General features: G+C 50.6%; 5 protein-coding genes across 5 annotated transcripts; 4 read left to right on the forward strand and 1 right to left on the reverse strand.

Annotated features, from left to right (window-relative positions):
- Window positions 1–1,388: 1,388 nt before the first annotated feature.
- On the forward strand, window positions 1,389–2,437 carry J7T55_009869 (uncharacterized protein; the record flags this gene model as incomplete). The annotated part of the gene is made up of 2 exons (XM_053143829.1): window positions 1,389–1,440; window positions 1,560–2,437. The coding sequence occupies 2 exons, from the start codon at window positions 1,389–1,391 to the stop codon at window positions 2,435–2,437; spliced, it is 930 nt and encodes a 309-aa protein (XP_052993388.1).
- A 1,584-nt stretch (window positions 2,438–4,021) lies between these two features.
- J7T55_009870 (uncharacterized protein) lies at window positions 4,022–7,551 on the forward strand (the record flags this gene model as incomplete). Its single annotated transcript, XM_053143830.1, has 3 exons — window positions 4,022–4,394; window positions 4,499–6,859; window positions 7,310–7,551. The coding sequence occupies 3 exons, from the start codon at window positions 4,022–4,024 to the stop codon at window positions 7,549–7,551; spliced, it is 2,976 nt and encodes a 991-aa protein (XP_052993389.1).
- A 2,694-nt stretch (window positions 7,552–10,245) lies between these two features.
- Window positions 10,246–13,904, forward strand: J7T55_009871 (uncharacterized protein; the record flags this gene model as incomplete). Its single annotated transcript, XM_053143831.1, has 6 exons — window positions 10,246–10,645; window positions 10,864–11,499; window positions 11,824–12,756; window positions 12,841–13,113; window positions 13,182–13,307; window positions 13,372–13,904. The coding sequence occupies 6 exons, from the start codon at window positions 10,246–10,248 to the stop codon at window positions 13,902–13,904; spliced, it is 2,901 nt and encodes a 966-aa protein (XP_052993390.1).
- An 887-nt stretch (window positions 13,905–14,791) lies between these two features.
- Window positions 14,792–16,005, reverse strand: J7T55_009872 (uncharacterized protein; the record flags this gene model as incomplete). Its single annotated transcript, XM_053143833.1, has 2 exons — window positions 14,792–15,642; window positions 15,723–16,005. The coding sequence occupies 2 exons, from the start codon at window positions 16,003–16,005 to the stop codon at window positions 14,792–14,794; spliced, it is 1,134 nt and encodes a 377-aa protein (XP_052993391.1).
- Window positions 16,006–17,701: 1,696 nt separating this feature from the next.
- On the forward strand, window positions 17,702–20,295 carry J7T55_009873 (uncharacterized protein; the record flags this gene model as incomplete). Its single annotated transcript, XM_053143834.1, has 4 exons — window positions 17,702–18,856; window positions 18,932–19,142; window positions 19,202–19,657; window positions 19,847–20,295. 4 exons carry the CDS (start codon window positions 17,702–17,704, stop codon window positions 20,293–20,295), a joined length of 2,271 nt encoding a protein of 756 aa, XP_052993392.1.
- Between the last annotated feature and the right edge of the window lie 1,269 nt (window positions 20,296–21,564).

Consider the following 21,564-nt stretch of genomic DNA (forward strand, 5'->3'; position numbering starts at 1 on the left):
CATGCGCTTCGTTCACAGCCTTGGAGAGAGTCAGAGCGCGCGAGAGCCCATCACTATCACATATCACATAGAGAGGCTTCGAGCGACCTACGATAAACCCAATCAGCAATACATTATGTCAACAGCGGCCGTGGCCCAGTCCCATCCGAACAAATGGCAGCATTGACGGCACCAATAAAAAAGCACTCTGAAGATCACATGAAACCACTGCGGGCCACAGCTTTGGTCCAACAACGCCATTTGGCCGAGTAGCCTACTCAACGTTCTCTTCCATGTTTCCTCAACCTCAGAATTCCTCACATGACCTCAAATTTCTCTCAGGTCTGGGAAAGGAGGTGTAGCTACTTCCGACGGTTCGTGGTCATGCGTCTTACCACGTAGTTTGGCGGAAGACTAAGACGAGCACTGAGCCGCCGCTCGGTCTGGACACCTGAACCACAAGCATTCGATCCGATGCAAGAAGCTTTTGGAGTCTTTATGAAAGTATCTGGCCTTGTGGATCTTTCGTGTAAGCAACAGTGGGAACAGCAGGACAAACATGGCAACAAAGCTTTCGAGAGCTATTTTAGCAGCTTGGATGAATGTTTGCAGCCTGCGCTCTGAGGGCAAGTTTGGGAGGAACGTCTGGCTCACCTGACACAAACAAAGCACACCACAAGCACGAGTGACGCCGTTTTGTGACTCAAGCTTATTTTTAATATGTCATTACACGCCGCTGTTTCCCCAACCGACCAGTTTTCTCTCTTGATCTGCTTATGACCAGTGGCACATATTAGTGCTCTGTCAGATCCCTGGCCCCACTCACTCATACACCCTGAGACTTGCCCGAGGAGGAGGCTTTTCGGTATCGATGGATGGATGGTGATACGTACACTATAAGAAGTAATTGACTTTCCACTCAACCATGCCTGGGTCTTCAAATTTCACTACGTAAGATATACATTAAGGTTTTTTTCCCTCGTAGATTTCGGGATTTTCTCCATTTCACAGCCCAAGGAGAATCTAATTCGAGTTGGTAAAGTCCGGTGTAGTGTAAGCCGCATGTGCACCAAGTGAATTATGCTCAACTTCACTGCTAGGTTCGCACTTGTGAAAATTTTTGGCGATAATTACATTTTGATGATCATTAGAAAGTTTGGATTCTAATTGAATCTTTTCGTACAACGGAATCCGAGGAAGGAACGGCAAAGGCTCTTTCCCACATGAAACTAACTTGAGTTCTTCTGAACTGTCTTCGTTCTTGGCCCTTAGCTGCCTTCTCTCTGAAGTGCTACATCTGAAAAATCTGCAATCTTCACCAGTCAACTCGAACATATCATCTTCGCCTTCGGAGATCGACTTCAAGTAACATGTTTCCAACCTCAATAGCTCGTTACAGCACTCTCAGCATGATAGACGGGAGTGACGAGAATGCCTGGGCACTGCATCTTATTCACCAAGGTAAGTCTTGCCAAGAGCTGATGATAACATCTTTCAAACGCTCAAGGACTCCCACTAGTAGATATGGTTTTATCTTGAGCTGCAGTCTTCTTCAATACACGCTAACAGAAACGGTCCAGGTGACCTCTCCAATCCTGGAGATGGACCCATTTCGAAGGAATCAATTAAGCAAGCCACTCCACTAGTAGAGAAGAGTGTGCATCCAACCGGAGCAAGCCGGCCGCAGCTAGCAAAGACATTCAACGACCTACCTGCTGAAATTCGAAGCATGATCTGGGAAGCAGCCCTTGTCCCGCGCGTGATCGTGCTTAAGCTGCGAAAGGAGACCAGCGAGAGCGATATGCAGCCGCATGTTGATTACAGCATCATCCCAGGCATTCTCTACGCCAACTGGGAGAGCCGAAGCATCGCACTGAAGCACTACGATCAAAATTTGGCCCTTACATTCACTAAGTGGGCTCCAGTTGAGGATGATTCGGCAGTCCGTACCACAAGCCGGATACCAATAATCATGGCAGCCTGCGACGAGATCGCGTTCTCCAGCTCCCAGATAGGCGCCGTTTTCGCACCACACGAGGTCGTCTCCATCTCGATCGACACAGCACCCGGGGCGCCTGAGCCGTGTATCAGACGCTTCTCTCTCCTTAGCGACAAGCTCACCAGTCACGGCATCGACACAGAACATCTGGCACGGCTCTTGGACCCCGAGTCATTCGAGTATGACTGCAGTGAGTCTGCCGACATCTTCGTGACCCAGACAATCGACTGGGTGCCTTTCAACCAGTGGCACGAGATTGGACTTTCAGACGAGTACCCGGAGGGCATGGACACTCTTTGTGTACATTTCGAACTTGCCCATTCAAGCCTTGATAGCTGGCTTAGCTCGCGGTTCAATTCGTGGTGCCGCGGTGCGACGTACTTCATGGACCGGGACGGCGTAGATGCTTCGGTGCTTGAGCTGCCTGATCCGATTCCACCTTACTCCGGGCGGCTTTGAGCAACACGTGGTCGGTAGAGACAGTAGTCCTACATGCTTGGCTAGTTAGGTTAAGCTATTCCAGGGAATTCATCCAGATCAAGCATGCCATAATCGAGGATGGGCCAGAACGGTTAATGGTCAGCCATTAGCCAAACTCTGACGAGATATTTACATATCCAGGAAAAGAGAGGGGTGAGCTGATTGGTGCTAAATTGCTAGTTCTACGGTAGAGAAATACGTCAGGGTTTCCATGCGGCCCAGATTGTAATTCTCGCCACAGAGCGCATCTAACTAGTCACGATGAATCTTGACCTGGGTAAGAGTCGAACATAATGAACTATGCTTCATGCGGTGTATGCTGTTGTTTGCATTTTGATAGTAACACAAGACATCCTGGCAGAGACTGATGACTCTCGGCTTTTACAGCACCTTCCGTGCTTATTGATATGGTTTCGGGCAAACAATCGTACGCTTGGCCCTGATGATTTGTTCCCATCATCCCCATAGCTGCTGAGAGCTCAAAATCCCATTAAAGATTGGATGAGGTTGTACAAGTCGTCCTAGACGCTGCGGTCCGCTGTGGAATTCCTGGCTCGATGATTCAAAGTGACCCAAAAATGACAAAATGCGTCTTTGTGTATAATCCGGTTCACCGGTAAGGAAAAGCTCGATGCCCCTCCCACACCTGTTCTTCTATAAACTCTGAAGATTATCGAAGCGTTGGAATGCTTGTCACACACATTATTGGAACAATGCCGCCATAGCTTCCAAAATCGCAATATATTACTGTGGACCCCCTGCTTGGGGGCTTGGTCATTTCTCCTTGTAGAAGGTTATTCAATCCGACGTAAGAGGTTATCCTACAAGAGGTTGGAGGTTATCCCACAGGAGGTTATCTTATTAGAGGTTATCCTACAGGTTGTTTTAATAAAGGTAATTCCTTACGAAGGATTATCTTATACGAAAATGTCTCATAGTCGGTCACTGTAAAAAGTAGGAAGCAACAGGGAGAAATTCGTCTGCTATGGACTGCGGGGGATACCCGCCTATTTATAATATCTATCCTTTTTCATCACATAGACACTAAGAATTCAGATGATTAGACTAGCATTTGCAGTTTATAGTCCGTCGAAAATTAACATTTACCCTCGAGAGGTTTATCTTTTTTTTTCTTGTAACTCCTACTTGTCTCGGAGGGGGGGTGGGCAAACAGTCCCCCTTGCAGAAGGGTGTGAAATTCTCCATCTCGGATGCATGTGATGTAACCCACATCTGCAAACCAGCCACCCAACATCCCCTTGCTCAGCCACAGGCCGAATTGCAGTCACAAGACCCCTGAGACGAAACTTTTCAGGCAGCCAGCCAGTTGGTAGGTGCGGCGTAAGACCTTGTTACCACAGTAGACGACCATTATTCCAAGAGCGTTGTTTTCCATCTGTCGTCGTCCTGACTATCACTGCTCTGTGCTATTCGTCTTCCCGCTGCAGAATCCAGATTTCACGACCCCACTCAGCGATCGGTCGGTATCGCGGCTTTTACCTTCGGAGGTGTCCACTTGTCTTTCTAGCGCCCTGAACGTCACCATCTCGAACTCGAACAGTCATGGACAATTCCTCCTCATCTTTCGAAAATGTGTTTACGCATGAGCCCCTTCCAGATGCTGCCAATTACATTAGGCTACTCGAAGTGCTGGACGATAACTACTCCGAAACCATTAAGGTCAGGTGCAAACTCACCATATGGCCAATTGACAGCGTACCATCGTACCGCGCCATCTCCTATACGTGGGGAGATCCCGAGTCCAATACCTTTATTCTCATGAATGAAAAGACCTTACAAGTGCGGACGAATTGCGAGTTTGCCTTAAAACAAGCCTACTGGTATAAGAAGAAACGTTCTAAATGGCCTCGGAAGAGTTGGTATTACTGGGTCGATGCCATTTGTATCGACCAGACGAACCTGGGGGAAAAAGGCAGTCAGTACAAGTCTTCGCACACTACAGTCTATGTTTTTTACGCCTTGGAATCCTCCAAAATATGTCAGTTTACCCACTGTATGCAGAACACTAACACGCAGCAGAGCAAGTCTCCATGATGGGCAGCATCTACAAGAAGGCTTCCCATGTCTTGGCCTGTATTGGTGACCATGCAGACGACAGCCTCTTCTTCTTTCAAAAGTTGTATGGACTTAAGCGTCATGTGGTACGGGTAAAGGACATTGCCGGATGGCGTGACCACCTGTGCAGTCACCCTGGCAGTATTTCTACCAGGTTCCGTCTAGTGCACCGATTCTCGACGACCAATCGTTTTGTCCTTGCCCTGGCTCGTCTGGCCATGCGGCCATACTTCAGTCGCCTGTGGATCCTTCAGGAGCTGCAAAATGCCCAAAACATGACCATACTGTGCGGCCAATTTGTTTTGCGGAAAGAGGACGCAAGATCCTTGTTTCGTGAAATGTACGAATGTTGCTCAACAGACCACGACTTGAGTCTCTCGAAAGATGACTACTTTTCACGGACGCCATGGGGCTGCTACACAAAGTATTTAGACGTCAAATTTCTGCGGAGAATGGTAAATCACGGTCTTCCTCATCCCTTGAGGCACGGCGAGTGGCTTCATGACGTACCACGACGCTGTATCACCATATTCGACATGATGAGAACAACTGCATTGCATTCAGATCACGATTTGTTTGTATTGCTTGAAACCATTGTGTGCCGGTTACAATGCGCTGTGCCAAGGGATAAAGTGTATGGGATCATTTCCTTAATTGAATGGGGCGACGTCGCGCCTCCAACACCAGACTACGCGCAAAGCGACCTTAACGTCGCTGTCGACTTTCTCGAGGCGGTCATGAAGCTTTGGAAGACTCGGGCAGACTACGCACACTCACAAATATGGCGCTACCTTGTCATAACCACAAGAATGCTGAATCTTGACACCGAATCTCAAAGCTTAAGTGACGCACTCAAAGCGCGTCGCAGTCCCCCTAAAGATTGCGCTTTAAGCGCAGCAAAACCGCGCTTTGAAGATTCGATAATACGCCTCCCGGCGCCCGGTTGGCGTCTCCTATCTGAGGATATCGACAACAGTAGCTCCAAACTACGAAACCTCCGGCTTCCGCCCCCTGATTACCGTGATGATTGTCTGTTATTGCTACCTCGATGGGCTAGAGCAGGTGATTGGGTGATCGAGGTTGGGTCTGAATCTTACAAGGACTTGTGGTACAAGACACATGATCTTCGGCATATTCGTCCCCCTACTTACACAGCGGTACTCATCATGAGAGAGGGGACTGATGGCCATTGCAATACTTTTATCGGTTATGGCTTCTACGCAACTATGGATCCCTCCAGCTATCCTTGTTTCAAGCGAGCATTCGAGACACATGTCGACATTTACTTGGATATAGAAGATGGGATGATATTTCTGTTGAGAATGAAACAGCTGCACGAGCTGGAAATGGACAGCGACTCAACGGACTGGGTGGTAGACTTTCTGGACACTGGTGTTTGCAAGCCGCAAACGCCTGGTTCGTCTTACGCCATACTATCACCAGAGGCCAAGCTCCCCGTTGAGACAGTAATAGTCGACCCCTGGTCCGAGCTCAAAATGCCGGAACAAGGAAATTACACACTTTATTCTCTGAAAAGCTTCTTCTTCGTTCTCTGGGATACGAAGTACCGCCGCGGCTGGTTGGTCAATGGCCACGTCGCTGCTTTGCATCTTCTGCGGGCATATCTCAAGAACATATCTCAGGCAAAGGATTTCGACTTCTCCAGATTAGATCACAGTCTCTATAGCCCGTCAGCGGCACACGAGTTGCTCAGCGACCGCGACTACATGAAAACCCCTCTACCCAGAGTAGTCAAGGCTGTCAAAGAGAAGTCCGAGCATGGTGAACCATCTAATGACCAAGCTGGGGTCGACAAAAAGCTTCTTGGTGAAGTGTTAAATGGCTTCTATGGAATTCTCCTGAAGATGGCCGAATCTACGGAAGCCATGGACGCAAATGGCAGGCTCTCTGATTGCTTTCATAAATTTAAGAGGACACGAAAGGATGTATCTGTGAATGGCTGGGACTTCCAGCGGATATACTGCGGCAACAAAGCAGAAGTATGTGTCAACAAGTTCGACAAAGAGCCAGTCTGGCTAAGCTTCGTGAGAGGCTCGCTTGGTAGCTCTCGATCGGGCGCAGCTTTCCTGTTCGGAAGCAATTTCGGTGAGATCATGAAGTCAGATGATAGCCACTGCTGCCCTTATTTCGAAAGCCTTCCTGCAGGCCAAGACTATCTGGCGGTCAGTATGCACACCATATATTGGCTTGTGGAAAAAGGGAGCTCCCATGATAAGCCCGAGGAGAGTGCAGCCAGACTGCAGCATATCGGTGAAATTGCCTGGAAGCGTCATCTGAGCCCCTTCCATCATGCGCATGGCCAAGGTGACCATCTTGATAAACTTGATTCGCGCTGCTTTCCTGTTCAGGGCTTTGTGACAGCTTCTTATGGGAAAGACAAAGATCTTTTGAAAAGGAGCAAGGGCCGGCCATACTCGTTTAAAGAGGTTCGAGAGATGGCAAAAGCACATCCAAAAGGGTTGGTCGTTTTTGGAAGACAGCCTAATAGAAGGAAGCTGAGACAGCTTGCCCAGGCGAACTTATAAGGAAATGTATGTTGTTAGACAAATGTAGGGGAAAAGATATAAATTGGCCACAGAAGAAAGAAGGGAAGGAGACAGGCCGTCTGCTACTCCCCTAGATTACAAATACTTCTTAGAAGGTTGAGCGAGGCCCATTCCCTGTCAGATTGAATCAACAGTCGGTGACTGGCGGTGGCACGAAAGCCTTTTTTGGGGGACCACAAGGCTGAGCGTATTTCCAATCACTACGCAGTCTTCCGATGCTCCTGGACCCCATGGTCCTACCCCGAATTCAACTGGTCCGGCAGCAACAACTTCGGCCACAACCTTTGCAGAGATGATACTGGAGCCAAAAGAAGTTGGGTGGAGGGCCAGAGTCCGGCTGAGGTGGCCACGGGGCTGGGTTGGAAGATTGAATCAAATCATCAGAATACATACTGCAACAGTATCGGGCGACAGAACACTGGAACTCAATCCCGCAAGCAAGAAGAATAGCACGCTAAGAAGCTTGAAAAAGGTACGAAGTTTTATGTACTCACTGATAAAGTTGCAGGACTGCTTAAGCCCGAGACAGTTTGTGATATGACTTGGACTAGCTGAGGGCACTTAAGACTCTATTACTACAGCTCTTGCCTAAGGCAGACCGTATGCATTTGTTGCCAATTGCTGCGGAGACTCAACCTTCCTGTCGCAACTATCATTACATTGTTTGAATTTATTCCGACTTTCTCCGTGAACGCCTACCTTTCTTCCAATCACACTGATGAGCTATTCCAAACATAATGTTCACATTGGAGACTTGTTTTACTAAAAAAGGATGTTACGCAATCAAAAACCGATGAATTGATGCTTGCAGGGGGCTCGCGGCCGGTCCTTTGCGAGTTTCTCCATGCCAGTGTAGAGCAGCGGATACCTAATCACGATCGCTAGGATGTAATGAGACTATTCAATACCCTTCAGGGAGCACCAAACAAGTGTTTCCAAAACACTCGAAGCTAAGTGTCGCGAGGATGGTCATTCTGAGAATGTAAATGTTCTGAGGCTCCGTATGGATTAGCCCCACGAGTGGTATGAAAAGCCAAGCCATCAATCACATACCTGACACTGTCAAATCGATTCCAGAACTGGTAGAGACTGGCAGTGGTGGCGAAATCGCAGCAGGACATTCCTAATGCTTGATTAATCGTACTTAACGGCCTGACATCCACCTGAAAACACGAGGACAAATCCTTCAAGCTTCAAGTTCAGTTGGGCTCCACAATAATTGCTCCTCTAACTCCCTCTGGACTTTGTCCTTCTAAAACTCTCACCTTTTCGCCAAGCACTCTACTCCTAAGTATCCGACGTTGGCACTGTTCGTCAGCGGTCAACGATACAGCCCAAAGCTTGGAGAGTCAGGCCTTGTATAAGGCTACATACAAGACCCCCTTGGCAACTGGTTTTCTCCCGACATCCTACTGCGACCATTTCCAAGAATGCAACCACAACCTGTCCAACCAACGCCGTCCTTTAGTCCGTAAACCTCGGCATTGAGAGCAATTCCGTGTTCGCCGCTGTACCGCGGGAGAACTACACGGGTGACAGCCCGGACGACTGGATGATTACCTGCCGCGAGCCCGATTCAGTGTAGCTGGCCAGTGACGGCTAAACGGGCACTTGCTGACAGTGGTCCGACTTGCCGCCCACCCACACCAACTGGACATCCGTTTCATCTCAGCTCTTGATTGATCTTAACCGTTGTATCACGTCTACCGCCAGGGCCAAGAGTTCCTCCAGCACACCGTCTGCTGTGTTGGTATCTAGATCTGCAAAGAATGGGATCGTGTGTGATGGGACTGTCGGGTTAGCAGTGGTGCTGATGCTTGCAATGTGGCAACTGTCAATGTGAGGGTGTACCGCGAGTTTTGAGTCAGGCGCACTGGAGTGCTTCGAAAAGCCGCATGTCATCAATCAGCACCCAATGCACCAGATATTCATATAGAAAGGCTTCAATGGCCAACATTGGTTTCTATTTCATTCGTATGGTTCATTTTAAAATGTCACATACACTATTAGATAACACCGCCATATACTCAAAAATAATAACACATCATTGCAGAGCCCCCTGTGGCTTACATTCCCATACAGGTTTATCCTACAAGAAAGCATCCTATAGCTAATTACTTCATAACAAATTATCCTATAGGAGGTTATCTTATAGGAGGTTATCCTGTAAGAGGTTATCCTAGAGAAGGTTATCCTATGGGAGATTATCTTATAGAAGGGTATTCTATACTTTTCCCGTTTTCTTTGAATTATTCCAGAGATACTGTGGCCGCGAAGCGGACACCCGATCTGAAGCTCGTTTTGATCGAAGTGCTGTCTTAAAAGTCTCTGTCAATCCATCCAATTCTTTCGTTTGCAGACGGTCCAGATCTAGATTGAGTCAAATAGCGCCAATACAATTTGGAAAGTCCATTCATTTAGGAGGCATGGGATCAGTGAGCCTCGCCCGGCTGTTCTTCTGCGTGACCCTCGCGCCCGAGCTTGTTGATGTTGGTACGGTCTTGCTGGCCGTTCGGCCTGTAACCCGCAGTCGGCTTGTTTCGAATGAGGGAGAATAGGGCAGCCATGACCGCGCAGGATCCTGGGAAAATTAACAAACCTCATGTCCTAAAGCCTCGATCCGGATCTTGAGAGGATCAAGGCCGGATGGCCCCACTAGGGGGAGGCCGACCCACGATGGCGACCACATTCAGCCCTTGCACTATGTGAGTGCGGCGCAGTGCCCTTCAATGGGTTTGACTGTTTCAATCATCGCTGTATCAATCGGCGAGACCTTCACCAACTTGTTTCAAATTTATCGTGGTTGGTCTCTGTGGGTGCAGTTCTTGGGCTATGTTGCAACCAGGGCGCATGTGGAGACACGGAGCAGGCGTTCGAGCAGTCACCACGCCCAGTTCGCCACGCCTTTACTTGCCACTGTTCTGTCCTCCACCTGGTCCCTTTGATTTTGGATTTCAATTCACTCTGATCTGTATCCTGGTAACGTCTACACCGCTGACGATAGATTTATTGATACTGCGATGATATCGCGAATCTTCACATGATCACTCTGGGGCAAACATTTGTTATCTTTCTCTAATTTTCTTCTGGAATCGGATTGTTGTTTTCTGATCTCGAAATTCTAATTCAATTGCACTCGTCACCATGACAATTCCTTCGGCTAAGCCGACGAGGACCGCAACACATGGGAGGGTAGGGGCCTCTAACGGCAGGAACGGCTTTCAGCCAAGCGCGAACTTGGTCCTCATTAAGAATTACTTCCGGCTCGAATCGACCAAAGCTGCATGTGCATTGCTGAATAAAGAAGAAATCAAAGGATACCGAGCCGAATTCGCGTTCGAAGCAAGTCTAAACAAATATCTGAACCTACAGAAGAAGAAGATATTCTCGAATACTATTTGCTTCACGTCTGCCGCTTCGGATATAGATGCATTGGCGCTTCCCGCAAGCACATACACAAGAGATATCTGGGGTAACAATGGAACCAGGATTCTCCAGATGATAGATAGAGCTGTCAGCAACGCTCAGGGTGGGGCATCGACCAGTAAGTTGCGTGATTTTCTTGGATTCTCCTTCTGCTCCTATAGTGAATATCTCAAATTCTCTTATATATGTACTAATAATCTGTTATAAAAGCTCTTTTAAATAAAAGCACGGTGTCAATCACTACTCACGGCAGCAATTTAAAATTGAAGATCATGGGACAGTTAAACACTTTTCCTGAGATAATCGAGCAAGTCTGTTGGTTGGTTAGTATTGCAGGCGAGAAATCAATTGCCAGCCTTCAGAAGTACAACACGGACACAAAGAACGGAACGACCACACGCGAATTTGCCGAGACAATCTACACCGGAAAGCCTGTTATAAAATCCGAGGGTGGCTATCGTTTCAAAATTTCATTTGAACCGCCACGCATTGAGAAGCTGAAGAATCAGGACTTTGTCGTGAAGCCAGGCCAATGTTGGAAGACTATGACCGGGCTGTCTATAGTCGCCAGTGGATATTCAATCCCATCAAGACCCAAAGAGGGCTCAGGACTCGAGGCTCCTCTATTCGTCTTGCGACAGCTAATCAAACGAGGCTGTTCAAGGCAACCCTTCTTGTTTCCTGACGAGCCCATGGTCATGTTTCCCCCAACAGCAGTTCACAAAGTTGGCAAGAACGACAAAGCCAACCAGGTTGAAAAAATCGTCGTGGGTTACAAGGTGAGACTAATCATGGCTTCTGGCTCCGAACAGCAGGGCAATATCGTCTACTGGCATTTTGATCCAGCGAAAATTTGCAAATCAAACAATCCATTTCAGCAAATGCAGAACCAAAGCCATCTTGCGTCGTCGGCAATCAATTCGAAGTCACGACATTTTGTCGGATGGAGCGAAAATGCGGGGCTCTTGGCAGGTAAGTCAGTGGGCTAATAATAGACCACACGTATAGCATCTTAAGGTTGATGTTGGTTGGGACGGCCGCCTCCAAGTGGCCCGCCCGATCCCAACCTAGGCGATGGCCACATGCAGCGGCTGCCTACCTGCAGCTGCCTGCGACATGCTGCCCCCAAAGTTGCAGGCGGCTCCCTCACCTCACCTCATACCCTTCTCAATCCTCCCGGATCCTCCCCCTCCAAACTCCCATCTCCCGCTATTCAGATTGCCGGTTTTGATGCCTCCGGTGTTCTCTCCCATTGCTGGGCCAGAGATTCAAGGCTGATTCCACTTCTCTTGACAGCGGCGCCCAAGACCATTAGCTCCGGGGTTCCCTCTGCGTTACAACCTCGTCAACATTACGAATTGGTCATACCCGCAGTAACAGCAACCCTACGGCTTCTATCAGCTGTAACTGCAGGCGTCACGCTGACAACAGAAAAAGTGATCAGCTCGGCCGACACAGAAAAAATGTACAAACATCCCAAAGAAATCCTCCACTCCGTCAGCGAACAATATTTTGTCCTTTGGGATATCGATGGCAGGCGAGGCTGGTTGGTCAGTGGCGACATTGTGGCGCTATACATGCTTCGTGTGCACCTCCAATCCATGCCTGAGGTCGACTTAGATTTCTCAAGCTTAAATCACGTTGGTGGCGGCTCTTCGTCTGCGTACGATGTGCTGCAAGATGAGACAAACTTGGAGAAGGTCGTATGGCCACCAAGCAAGATATTGAAAGAAAAGCTCAACACTCCCGAACACGGCGAGCCGGCCAAAGACAAGGAAAAGGTCAAGAAACTGGTGCTTGGCGAGGTGCTGGACGGCATCTATGATATCTTGCTTGAGCTGAGCGCCCTCACACGGTCTTTAAATCCAAAAAGCGGCATCTCAGGTCAGATCCAGGACTGGTATGAGAAAAGATGGGGTACTACTATGAGGGGCTGGGATTTCAACCTCGTCGCCAGGGGTAAATCAGCAAAAGTGTTCGTTGACAAGGTGGACAAGGATCCAGGCTGGATGCGTATGACGAGGGCACTGGATGCGACATTTCTGTTCACAAGTGGGCTGGGCGAGATTATGGAGCCGCATGTCGGTTCCTGTTGTCCTTATTTCCAGACTCTCCCCACAGGTCAAAATTTCCTTGCCACAAGCATGAAGCTCCTTGAGGGTCTCGTCAGGGATTTTGGTCGGCAGGACCCGGTGAATGAGAGCGTGGCTAGATTGCACTGGGGTGAAGGTTGGCAACGTCGTCTACCCCCGTTCAAACGCCCAAATTGTCAAGGCGATCATTTGGACAAATTGAATACGAGTTGTTTTCCAGTGCAAGGCCTAAGTAGAGCGCCGCTTGGTGAGCCTAACCAGACGAAGAAGCGTCTGAAGAAAGATAAAATAATGGTTGATGGCAAAAAGATGTGGAAGAAGGAGGACATATTTAAATGGGCAAAGGATTTTCGAAATGGTGTCGTCGTATTTGGACGTCAGCCAAACATGATGGAGCTCAGGCAGCTTGCTCAGCCGATTCAACAAGGGAACAGCCCGCCCGGACTACGACGAAAGGTGGATGCAGTTCCCACCATTGCACAGTCTATCCCAGGTTCGACTGGCTCGAGAGCGGCAGAAGCCTCACACGCAATCAAAACAGATCCGACAACACAGAAACAGTCTGTAAGAGGCAATGGCGGCCTAGGAGAAAGGTCCAGCTCGTCCACTACAGTTGCGTCACGGTCCGCAAAAGTCGCGCAGCAACCATCGACCACGTTACCTTCGCGAGCACCAAGCATAAGCAGCGTGAGAAGCGCTGATTCAAGCACTCGCCCCAAAACATCAGTCGCTGGTGCTGACTCTGATCAAGCTCAAAAGTCGGCCGCTCATACTTCGACGGCTTCGGCGCGCAGGGCGAATAGCAATGTCAGCTTGAGGAGCACCAATTCGATCCCAAGGCCAAAGGACGCAAGCACCGGATCTAGCCGACCCGAAGCATCAAATACACAGTCCATCGCGCCAACAGCGGAGAGGAAGCCAAGCACTTCCAGTGTCAGAACGCAGACGCAGGGCTCGGTCTCTTCCAAGGCCACAGGAGGTTCACGGTCTCAGACACAAGCAAGGCAGCCGGCCGCTGCGGGTTTGAACAGGACCACTACCAATTCCTCTGACAAGACGACCAGCTCGCATTCGACGAGCAGAACACAGCGTTCAGCGACCGAGACCGCAGCAGCCAATAAGCGACAGCAGCAGCAGCAGCAGCAACAACAGCAGTCTCAAGTCGGCACCGCCACGGCTGCGGGTCTTGCTCCCGATCGGCCGGTCAGCTCAAACCATGCTACAGTATCGACTGGGACAACAGAGAACCCTCGGCCTACCTCGTCTGATATGCCTTCCTCGTGAGGATGGAACGCAGGAGTTTCGTGATGGTAATATATGGAATGGATCTGGTTATATAGAATAACCTAATGTCCTGTAAAACAATTTCCTGTAGAATTACCCCCTGTAGGATGAATCTTGACGCAACCTCTATTGAGATGGTTTCTGTTAGGACAACCTTCTTTAAAACAACCTCTTAAAGATGGTCTTCCAAAAGATAATCTCTGTAGGCCAATCTCTAGTAGGATCATCTTCTATGGGATAATCTCCTATGGGATAATCTTCCATGTGATAATCTCCAATAGGATAATCGCCTGTGGGTTTCTCTTTTGTAGGTTAATATCGTACAGAAATATCTGCTGAAGGATAGCATTCTACGCCATAGGACTCCCTCTTGAAGGACTATCTCCCGTGGCATGACTTATTCAGATACAGCAACGGAGCCTCCGATAAGCTATGGGACTGGATACTTATTATAATTACTTCTCATTGCTTATAAGGCCTAACACTTCGCTGTGCTTGAGTCGAATTTGACTAGCGGGTTTGACAGCCCTGCCCTTGCGTTGAAAAGGTAGCTATGGCGGCTTGACACAGCTCCCGTATAGTCTCTTGGAATTTGAACATTCTGGAATTTTTTTTATAACGGGTGATTGCCCGTCGAAGAACTAACCGTCTCCAAGTACACCGGATAGGCCGTTGTTGATGGGCAGAGACGCGTTCTATATACCCCAGGAAGAGCTTACTTACGGGACATGCCACAATGAAAAGCTCATATCACTTCATCCTTATTTCTGGGATAAGTCGAGATGACAGCCATTTGAATCTTAAATTTTCCAAATCAAAAACGCAGTAGCATCTCCAAAGGATCTAAAAACGAACAACCATGTAGAAGCGCCGTCATTATCAAATCCCTATTTCGCAACAGCCTGAATAATCGAGTCCTCATGGCGAGGAAGATAATTATGAATCTTAACAATGCGCAACCCAGCATCATCCAGCAGAGCATGCCACTCATCCACAGTGCGCTCCTGGGCCCCAACCGCCGTCATCATCAGGAGATCCATGCACGTAGCATGCCAGTGTGCGCCGGAGTTAGGGACCACAATCTCATCAATCAACACCTGCGATTCTGTTCCAAGCGCCTCTCGCACCCGCGAGAGGATAGCCACGGCCTTGTCGTGTGGCCAGTCGTGGAGCACGTTGCGCAGGTAGTAGAAGCGGACGCCCCTGACAGGCTGCGGCTTGAAAAAGTCGTGCTCCATGGCGCGGACGCCGTCCAGCGGCGGCGCGATGGCCAGCGTCTGCGGCATATCCTGCAGGACGAGCCGGCCGCGCAGGGCTGGGAAGGCGGCCGCGAGCGCTGCGCACTGGTGGCCGAAGCCGCCGCCGATGTCGACGAGCGCGGGGACATCGGGAGAGGCGGCGCCCAGCTCGGCCTCGAAGGGGAACACGGAGTACCACGGCACCCGTGCCTGCGGCGCGACGGACATGGCCTGCTGTAGTGCCTCCCAATGCCTTGGCTGCGCACGGAGCCACTCGAAGCCGCTCACGTCGGTTGAGAAGGCCTTCTTGAAGGCTGTTTCTGCTACTTGTTCTACGTCGCGGAAGTTTGCCTCGGCGAGGGCGTCGGGGAAGGCTTGTGTTATGTTACCAACGGTGTGAAAATTATGATAAACAAAACCACGGTATTTGGGCTGAGCCAATGTTTTGGTGGCGTTGCTTGCAGCATAGGTGTCCAGGCTCGTTTCTCGGATCTGGCCAACTGATGCAAGATATCGTAGAATGCGACCTGCGAGGCTTAAGTGCTCCATTCTTACGGGGATTGAATTTGACAGGACTCACGCAGCAAAGGGGGCTCGGCACTAGATTCGCTGGACAGTTCGTCCACTGTCAGAGGCCGCTCGCTTTCCGCCAGGGTCTGGAACACATTTAGATCTTGGCCAAGCTGCGCCCCTATTCGCTGGAGCTGTAGATTCACATAGCGGAGATTGAAGTCTTCCGGTGCCTCGAGCTGCAGCTGGAGACTTTGCAAGCCGTCGAGCACCTGGCTGTGAGCCTCTGCGCTCTGACTGGCCACCTTTGAGAGTTTTTCGAGGAGAACATCGATTGCTTGCGTGGATGCCATATTGTTACCAGAAGTTGGGTATATGACTTGGACGTGAAAGCTTAAACAAATCTACGTTGCGTCTTCGTGTAGTGCCGACGCAAGTCACTCGAGAAGAAGGCTATGTTGCTTTCTTATATACCAATGCACTTGCTTCAATTTCACACAATATCACCGAGTGTATTCACAACAGCTCAATGCTACCAGCAGATCACCCATTCGTCACCAAAACCCTATTGAAGGTCATGGATGCCCGGCGTTAAGTGGGTGAATCCAGACGATGTTGGCGCCGGAAGGAATAGAGAATAAGGTTCGGGGAAGTTCCCGGTCTGCTGCGCCCGGGGTACGGACCCCTGGACTGCCGACAACATGTCGGACCCACATAAACACGAGGCCGAGCCGGAGTCAACTAACGTCCGTTGTGTCCGAGAAAGAACAATAGACATTTGCAATACCAGAGCTTGCAGCAAAGTGGAACTGAGATAGGCCTCGCAAGGTGGTATTGCTTAGCAGGCCTAGTCAGGTCCGGAGACATGGGAAACCCAAACCTGAACAAGAGCCGCGCGGGATTTGAGAATGCCTCGCTCTTGCTATTCCTCCGAAAGGATGTTTCCCTTTTTTTGTGGCCGAGATAGCTCAGTGCCGTTTCGAAATGGGCCCAGTCAACATGAGCCATGCGTCGAGTCGGCAATGCACATGGCATCACATCGATGAAACATTGGGGGGTTGAGGTAGCCTTGCCCTGCCTTACGGCGCAACTCTCAATGCAGACGGCCTTGGTGGCATGCAAGTTTCTTTCCAAGGTCGAGATTGAAGTAGAGCCCACCAAAATTCCAAATGTGCGGGACGACTGACCAGTCCTTCCTGTAGGATAACCCTTTGTAGGGTGGTTAGTGTGGGAGATCTCTTTACCTCTTCTAGCATAACCTGCTGTAGGATAACCTTTTCTAGAATAGCATTCATCTACATAGGCGTTGTCCCTTCGTATCCTTTTTCTGAGTACTCTCGAGTATCGGGCTGACCTTTGGGATCCATGCAAGTTGTAGAGACATGTCCAAAAGTTCTACGGGAGAGCCTCCGGTGAGCATTGTTCACCTCGTTCCAGAATTTGCACAGACAATAGCTTCCATTCCATGTCGCCATGAACAGCGACAGCACTACGGAGATAGCAAACGCAACTGGCTTGTAGGTGAGACACTTGCCTAGCCAAGCATAATGAAAAACAATCCGGATTCTACACAGACCTCGGAGTGGCAACCAAACAAGGCACTGGCCTTTTGTCGTAAGAGATAGGCAGCCTACTTGGCGTTAGGGAATATGTGTCTAAATGGGCACCTGCCTAGAGAAACAAGCCACAAGAAGAGGTTCTCAACGCAGGCCGGGCAAAGCCAGCTTTGATGTGAGCTGAGCTGCGGCCTTCGCTGCCTGGGAGGTGATATGGTGCTCTTTGAGAACGTTCAGGGAAACATGAGGCGCCAGATGCCTGATAGAAAGGACCTTAGGATATATACAGCCCGAAAGGCCTCACTCTACGAGTCCAGGAGTCCCATTTTCTTCATCCGCACAACACCTCCGAGCATCTGTCCCGAACTCCCTCTACCATCTGATTTGGTATTTCCGAAGACCCCAAAACCACGACCAGGAAACAGCTTCACTACTGCGGCTTGCTAGTCATCTTCGTCGCAACAGCGAATATCACACGCACTTTCGACCCGCCATGGCTCGTACGATGCAGACAACACGTCGTGCGAGTGAAGAGGAAGACTTCTCAGAAGAGAGCGAGTATGACCAGCCACATGGAGCGCCCCGCAAAGCGTCGCGTTTCCCCTCCAGAATCTCCCAGCGCCACCGCCAGCTTGATGAAGCTGAAGAAGCACGAATGTTGCGTGCAATTTACGGCACTACAGACGAAGCCGCTCCCACTTGCGAGCCCACCAGCGATAATGCGAAGGCCGCGACCGGCTCCGAGGCCGTGAGCGGCTCCAAGACCATGATCAGCTCCGAGGCCATGACCAGCACGGGCGAGCTGCGCCTCTATCTCATGAATAACTGCAGCCCGCATTGCACCAAGGTTTGCCCCTGCTGCAAGCCACGATGGTCCGACCTGCCCACACCCGAGGCTGAGGAAGCGCGCATCGCGGCAATGGAGAGCACCCACGGCATCATCAATCGCATCAGCCCGAAGGACGGCAACAAGACTGTCCAGATCGAAGTCCAGAACAAGCACATGAAGGACATTTTGACCAGCGTATTTGATGGGTTCCCAGGATTCCATCCCTCCCTTCTGGGCCCCAACAGCGCTTGGATCTTCGAGGAGCCCTTCAGCATGTTTGTCGGCCGTTGGAGCCAGCTCCTGGAGTTCTGGGCGTGCGCCACGTCTGCAGAGAAGAAGGCTTGGGGCACGCTTGTTGCGACCTTGTCGCCCGTGGTCCAGCCAGCTCTCGATGCTATCAGGAGGATCAAAGACACGCGCCTGGTGGCCTGGGACGACCTTTCGTTGATCTTCCCACCCGGCAAGCTGATGATCATTGAGCAGCCTGGCGCGGTCCAGTCCGTCGTGCGCGTCAAGGAGGGAAAAGAGACCTACGATCCCAGAGGTCAAAAGCTCTACCGACTTAGATACGAGTTCATCGACTGGGACGGCGAGACGTACGGGTTGCGCACCGGCTCGCTGGACATTCCATTTTACAGCGATTACAAGAATGTCAGCATGCCAAACCTGAGAACCATGCCTCTTGAATTCTGTCTTTTTGAGGAAGATCTCGTTGCCAAGCTGATCTTGCGCGGTCGGAAGTGGAGTTCCTTGATGGGTGTTGAGTACAAGCACTTTGCAGGCAAGAACGTGCCACTGGCGACACGAACGCCTATACAGGTGAGTGACTGCGGTCGATAGGATGGCCACATTTCTTTTTCCACAAAAGCTTACTGACAGGGACTGGCGGACCAGGCGAGTGGAAGAATCATGATCGATGCCACCGCTTTCTATGACACTAATCACGGTGCTTCGTGGTGGCCGAAACCGATCTTGACATCGTTAGCCGCGGAATGTGGTGCCGTTGGAGCACGAGAGAGCGCCAAGTCCGTCCATCTGCCTGATGATCAATGCCTGTTGGCATCTGGAGTTGTTTGTGGGTTTGATTTGAAGACCAAACAATGGTGTAAGTGGACAGGGTCTATGAGAGTCACAGTCGCTGAGCTTGCTGACCATCCTTTACAGGCCTCTTCCCTGTCGATGGCATCAGCGAGGTCACCTTCAACAACCTCGCATACGACAAACTGGTACTGCCGCCTAGCGAGAAGAAGATGGCCTGGGCATTCGTCGAGAGCAAGAACATGCTGAGTGTGTCCGACTCCGACTCCGACGACAGCACGTCATTCGACGACTTCGTCACAAGCAAGGGAAAGGGTCTCGTCATGCTCCTCTGTGGTCCTCCAGGTGTTGGGAAGACCTACACGGCGGAGGCGATCGCCGAAATGGCCGAGGTGCCTCTCTACATGATGAGCGCAGGCGAGCTGGGCTCAGTCCCGTGTCAGGTGGAGGGAGCACTTGACACGGCTCTAAATCTCTGTCGACGTTGGAAGGCCATGCTGCTTCTGGATGAGGCCGATGTGTTCCTCGGCAAGAGGTTCAGCGGCGGGAATGAGAGCATTGAACGCAACGAACTGGTTTCCAGTAAGGACCCCTTTAAATCTTGTCGACTGTGGCCCTTTGGCATTCCCCTGTGGCGAGGCAGACAGAGCGGCACCACGTTCCTTGGAGCCAGAGCTGCATCTTGTCAGCCGCGGGCCAAGCATGCGTTGTGGTGCCAGACAACAGACCTCTCCGCAGAATTCAGCAAATACGCTAACACTCATACTGCAGTCTTTCTCCGCCGCCTCGAGTATTATCAAGGCACCATGTTCCTCACCACCAACAGAATTCAGAACATCGACGATGCCTTTCAGTCCCGCATTGACATCATCCTGCCCTATGGCGACCTTACCGCCGAGGCGCGCCTCCAGGTCTGGGTCAACTTCATCAAGAAGTCAGGAGGGCCAGAGAAATTCGACCTGACCGAACTGGAAATCGAGAAGCTCGCACAGAATTATCACCTGAACGGTCGCGAGATCAAGAACCTGGTCAAGAGTTCATTGCTCGTTGCTGGCAAGTTTGGCGACACGAGTACTTCCACCGCTTCATTGTCCGATTCAGATGAGATGGACTTCGAGACCGGTCAGGCAAAGGTATCGATGGAGGTCCTGGAGACGCTGGCCGAACTGCGCACCCGAGCCCACGAGCTCATGGGGAAGACCAAAACTGGTGAGACCTAGGTCTAGAATGTTGCCAACGTGCTGGACTCGCAAATGAGCTTCGGGATTCGGAATGTCATATTCCTCAGTAGGACAGCAGCAAGATATCTGGGTAGATAGCTTTCTTCTAAGTGAGGAAGAAACACTCAACAATGCCATGGAATTTTGTGCGCAATTGAAATGTTCTGTGTGTATCCTTCGACTGATCAGAAGCCTCACATCTCTTGCTCTGTTAGATTTGTCTTTGCCTAAGTGGTGTCCGGGGTCCATTCATGAAAAGTTTATAGATCTCTCTCCACGGTTTTCAGCCCGTCCGAGGCAGGACCCGAGTGAGAAGAGGCGTCATGAGCACTTAGGATGCTTTCTCGTAGGACTCCCAAATCCTGAATCGCAACATTGACTGCCAAGCCGAATGCGAGCGGAACACATCGCCCTGAGCGAAGGTTTCGAGCTAGGCCCCCGCGAGCGGTCGTGCTGGTCACAATTTGCTCTGTCGCTGTCGATTCGGGCTGGGCGCGCGCACAGGCGGGCTGCAGCAAGGTGAGGAAGGAAACAATCTTAGCTTCACCTGGACGTTTGCTAAAGAGGAGCTGGGACGAAATTAAGCTTCGAAGGTGCCGCAAACGAGCCGAGGGGCAGTTGAAGAGACGAGGGCTTGCCAGGCCGGCTCTGAGAGCGTGTGATAAGACGACCTCGGGATTTGAGCCTCCAATTTGGATGGGCGATGTGTCAGACGGCGGTCCGTGATACGGATACGGGGAGGCGGGAACGCACTCTGCAGCGCGTGCCAGCTGATGGTGAAACTGCGGCTGTGGCTTCTTGATGTGCTGCGGTGGACTCGAGCGATCGACGAGAGTCGGCAGTCGTGCATCTCGCGGACGGAATCCCCCCCACCGGCGCGCATCACCCCGAGCTGTGCTGGTTGAGCTTTCACCCCGCGCTACGACCTAGCTGTTGCATCCGGTCCTCAGCAAGGTAGCATTCTCGGATTGAACCTAGTTGACCAATAGCTCTTGTTCCAACCTGCTCACGGAGCTGCTACCGTGCTCGGCGTGATTGAGGCCAGGACAGCTTGCCAGCTTGCAGCCTGCCCAAAGCTGTGCTCCCGTGGCAGCTTTACAGGATCTGTCCAAGCTTCCTCTGTGCCACAATGTGCGTCTCTGGGCGTTCTGAAGGATGCTTGACAGCCGATTGGGCAGCCAATAAAAGCTTGCACATGATAGACTATTCGTAAGTTTGGGGAACCGGACAGACGACTCTGAATATGCTTTTGGGCAGGGCACACATGAT

This window comes from Diaporthe amygdali (assembly GCF_026229845.1).
Source record: "Diaporthe amygdali strain CAA958 chromosome Unknown NODE_15_length_991109_cov_64_707514, whole genome shotgun sequence".
Taxonomy (NCBI): domain Eukaryota; kingdom Fungi; phylum Ascomycota; class Sordariomycetes; order Diaporthales; family Diaporthaceae; genus Diaporthe; species Diaporthe amygdali.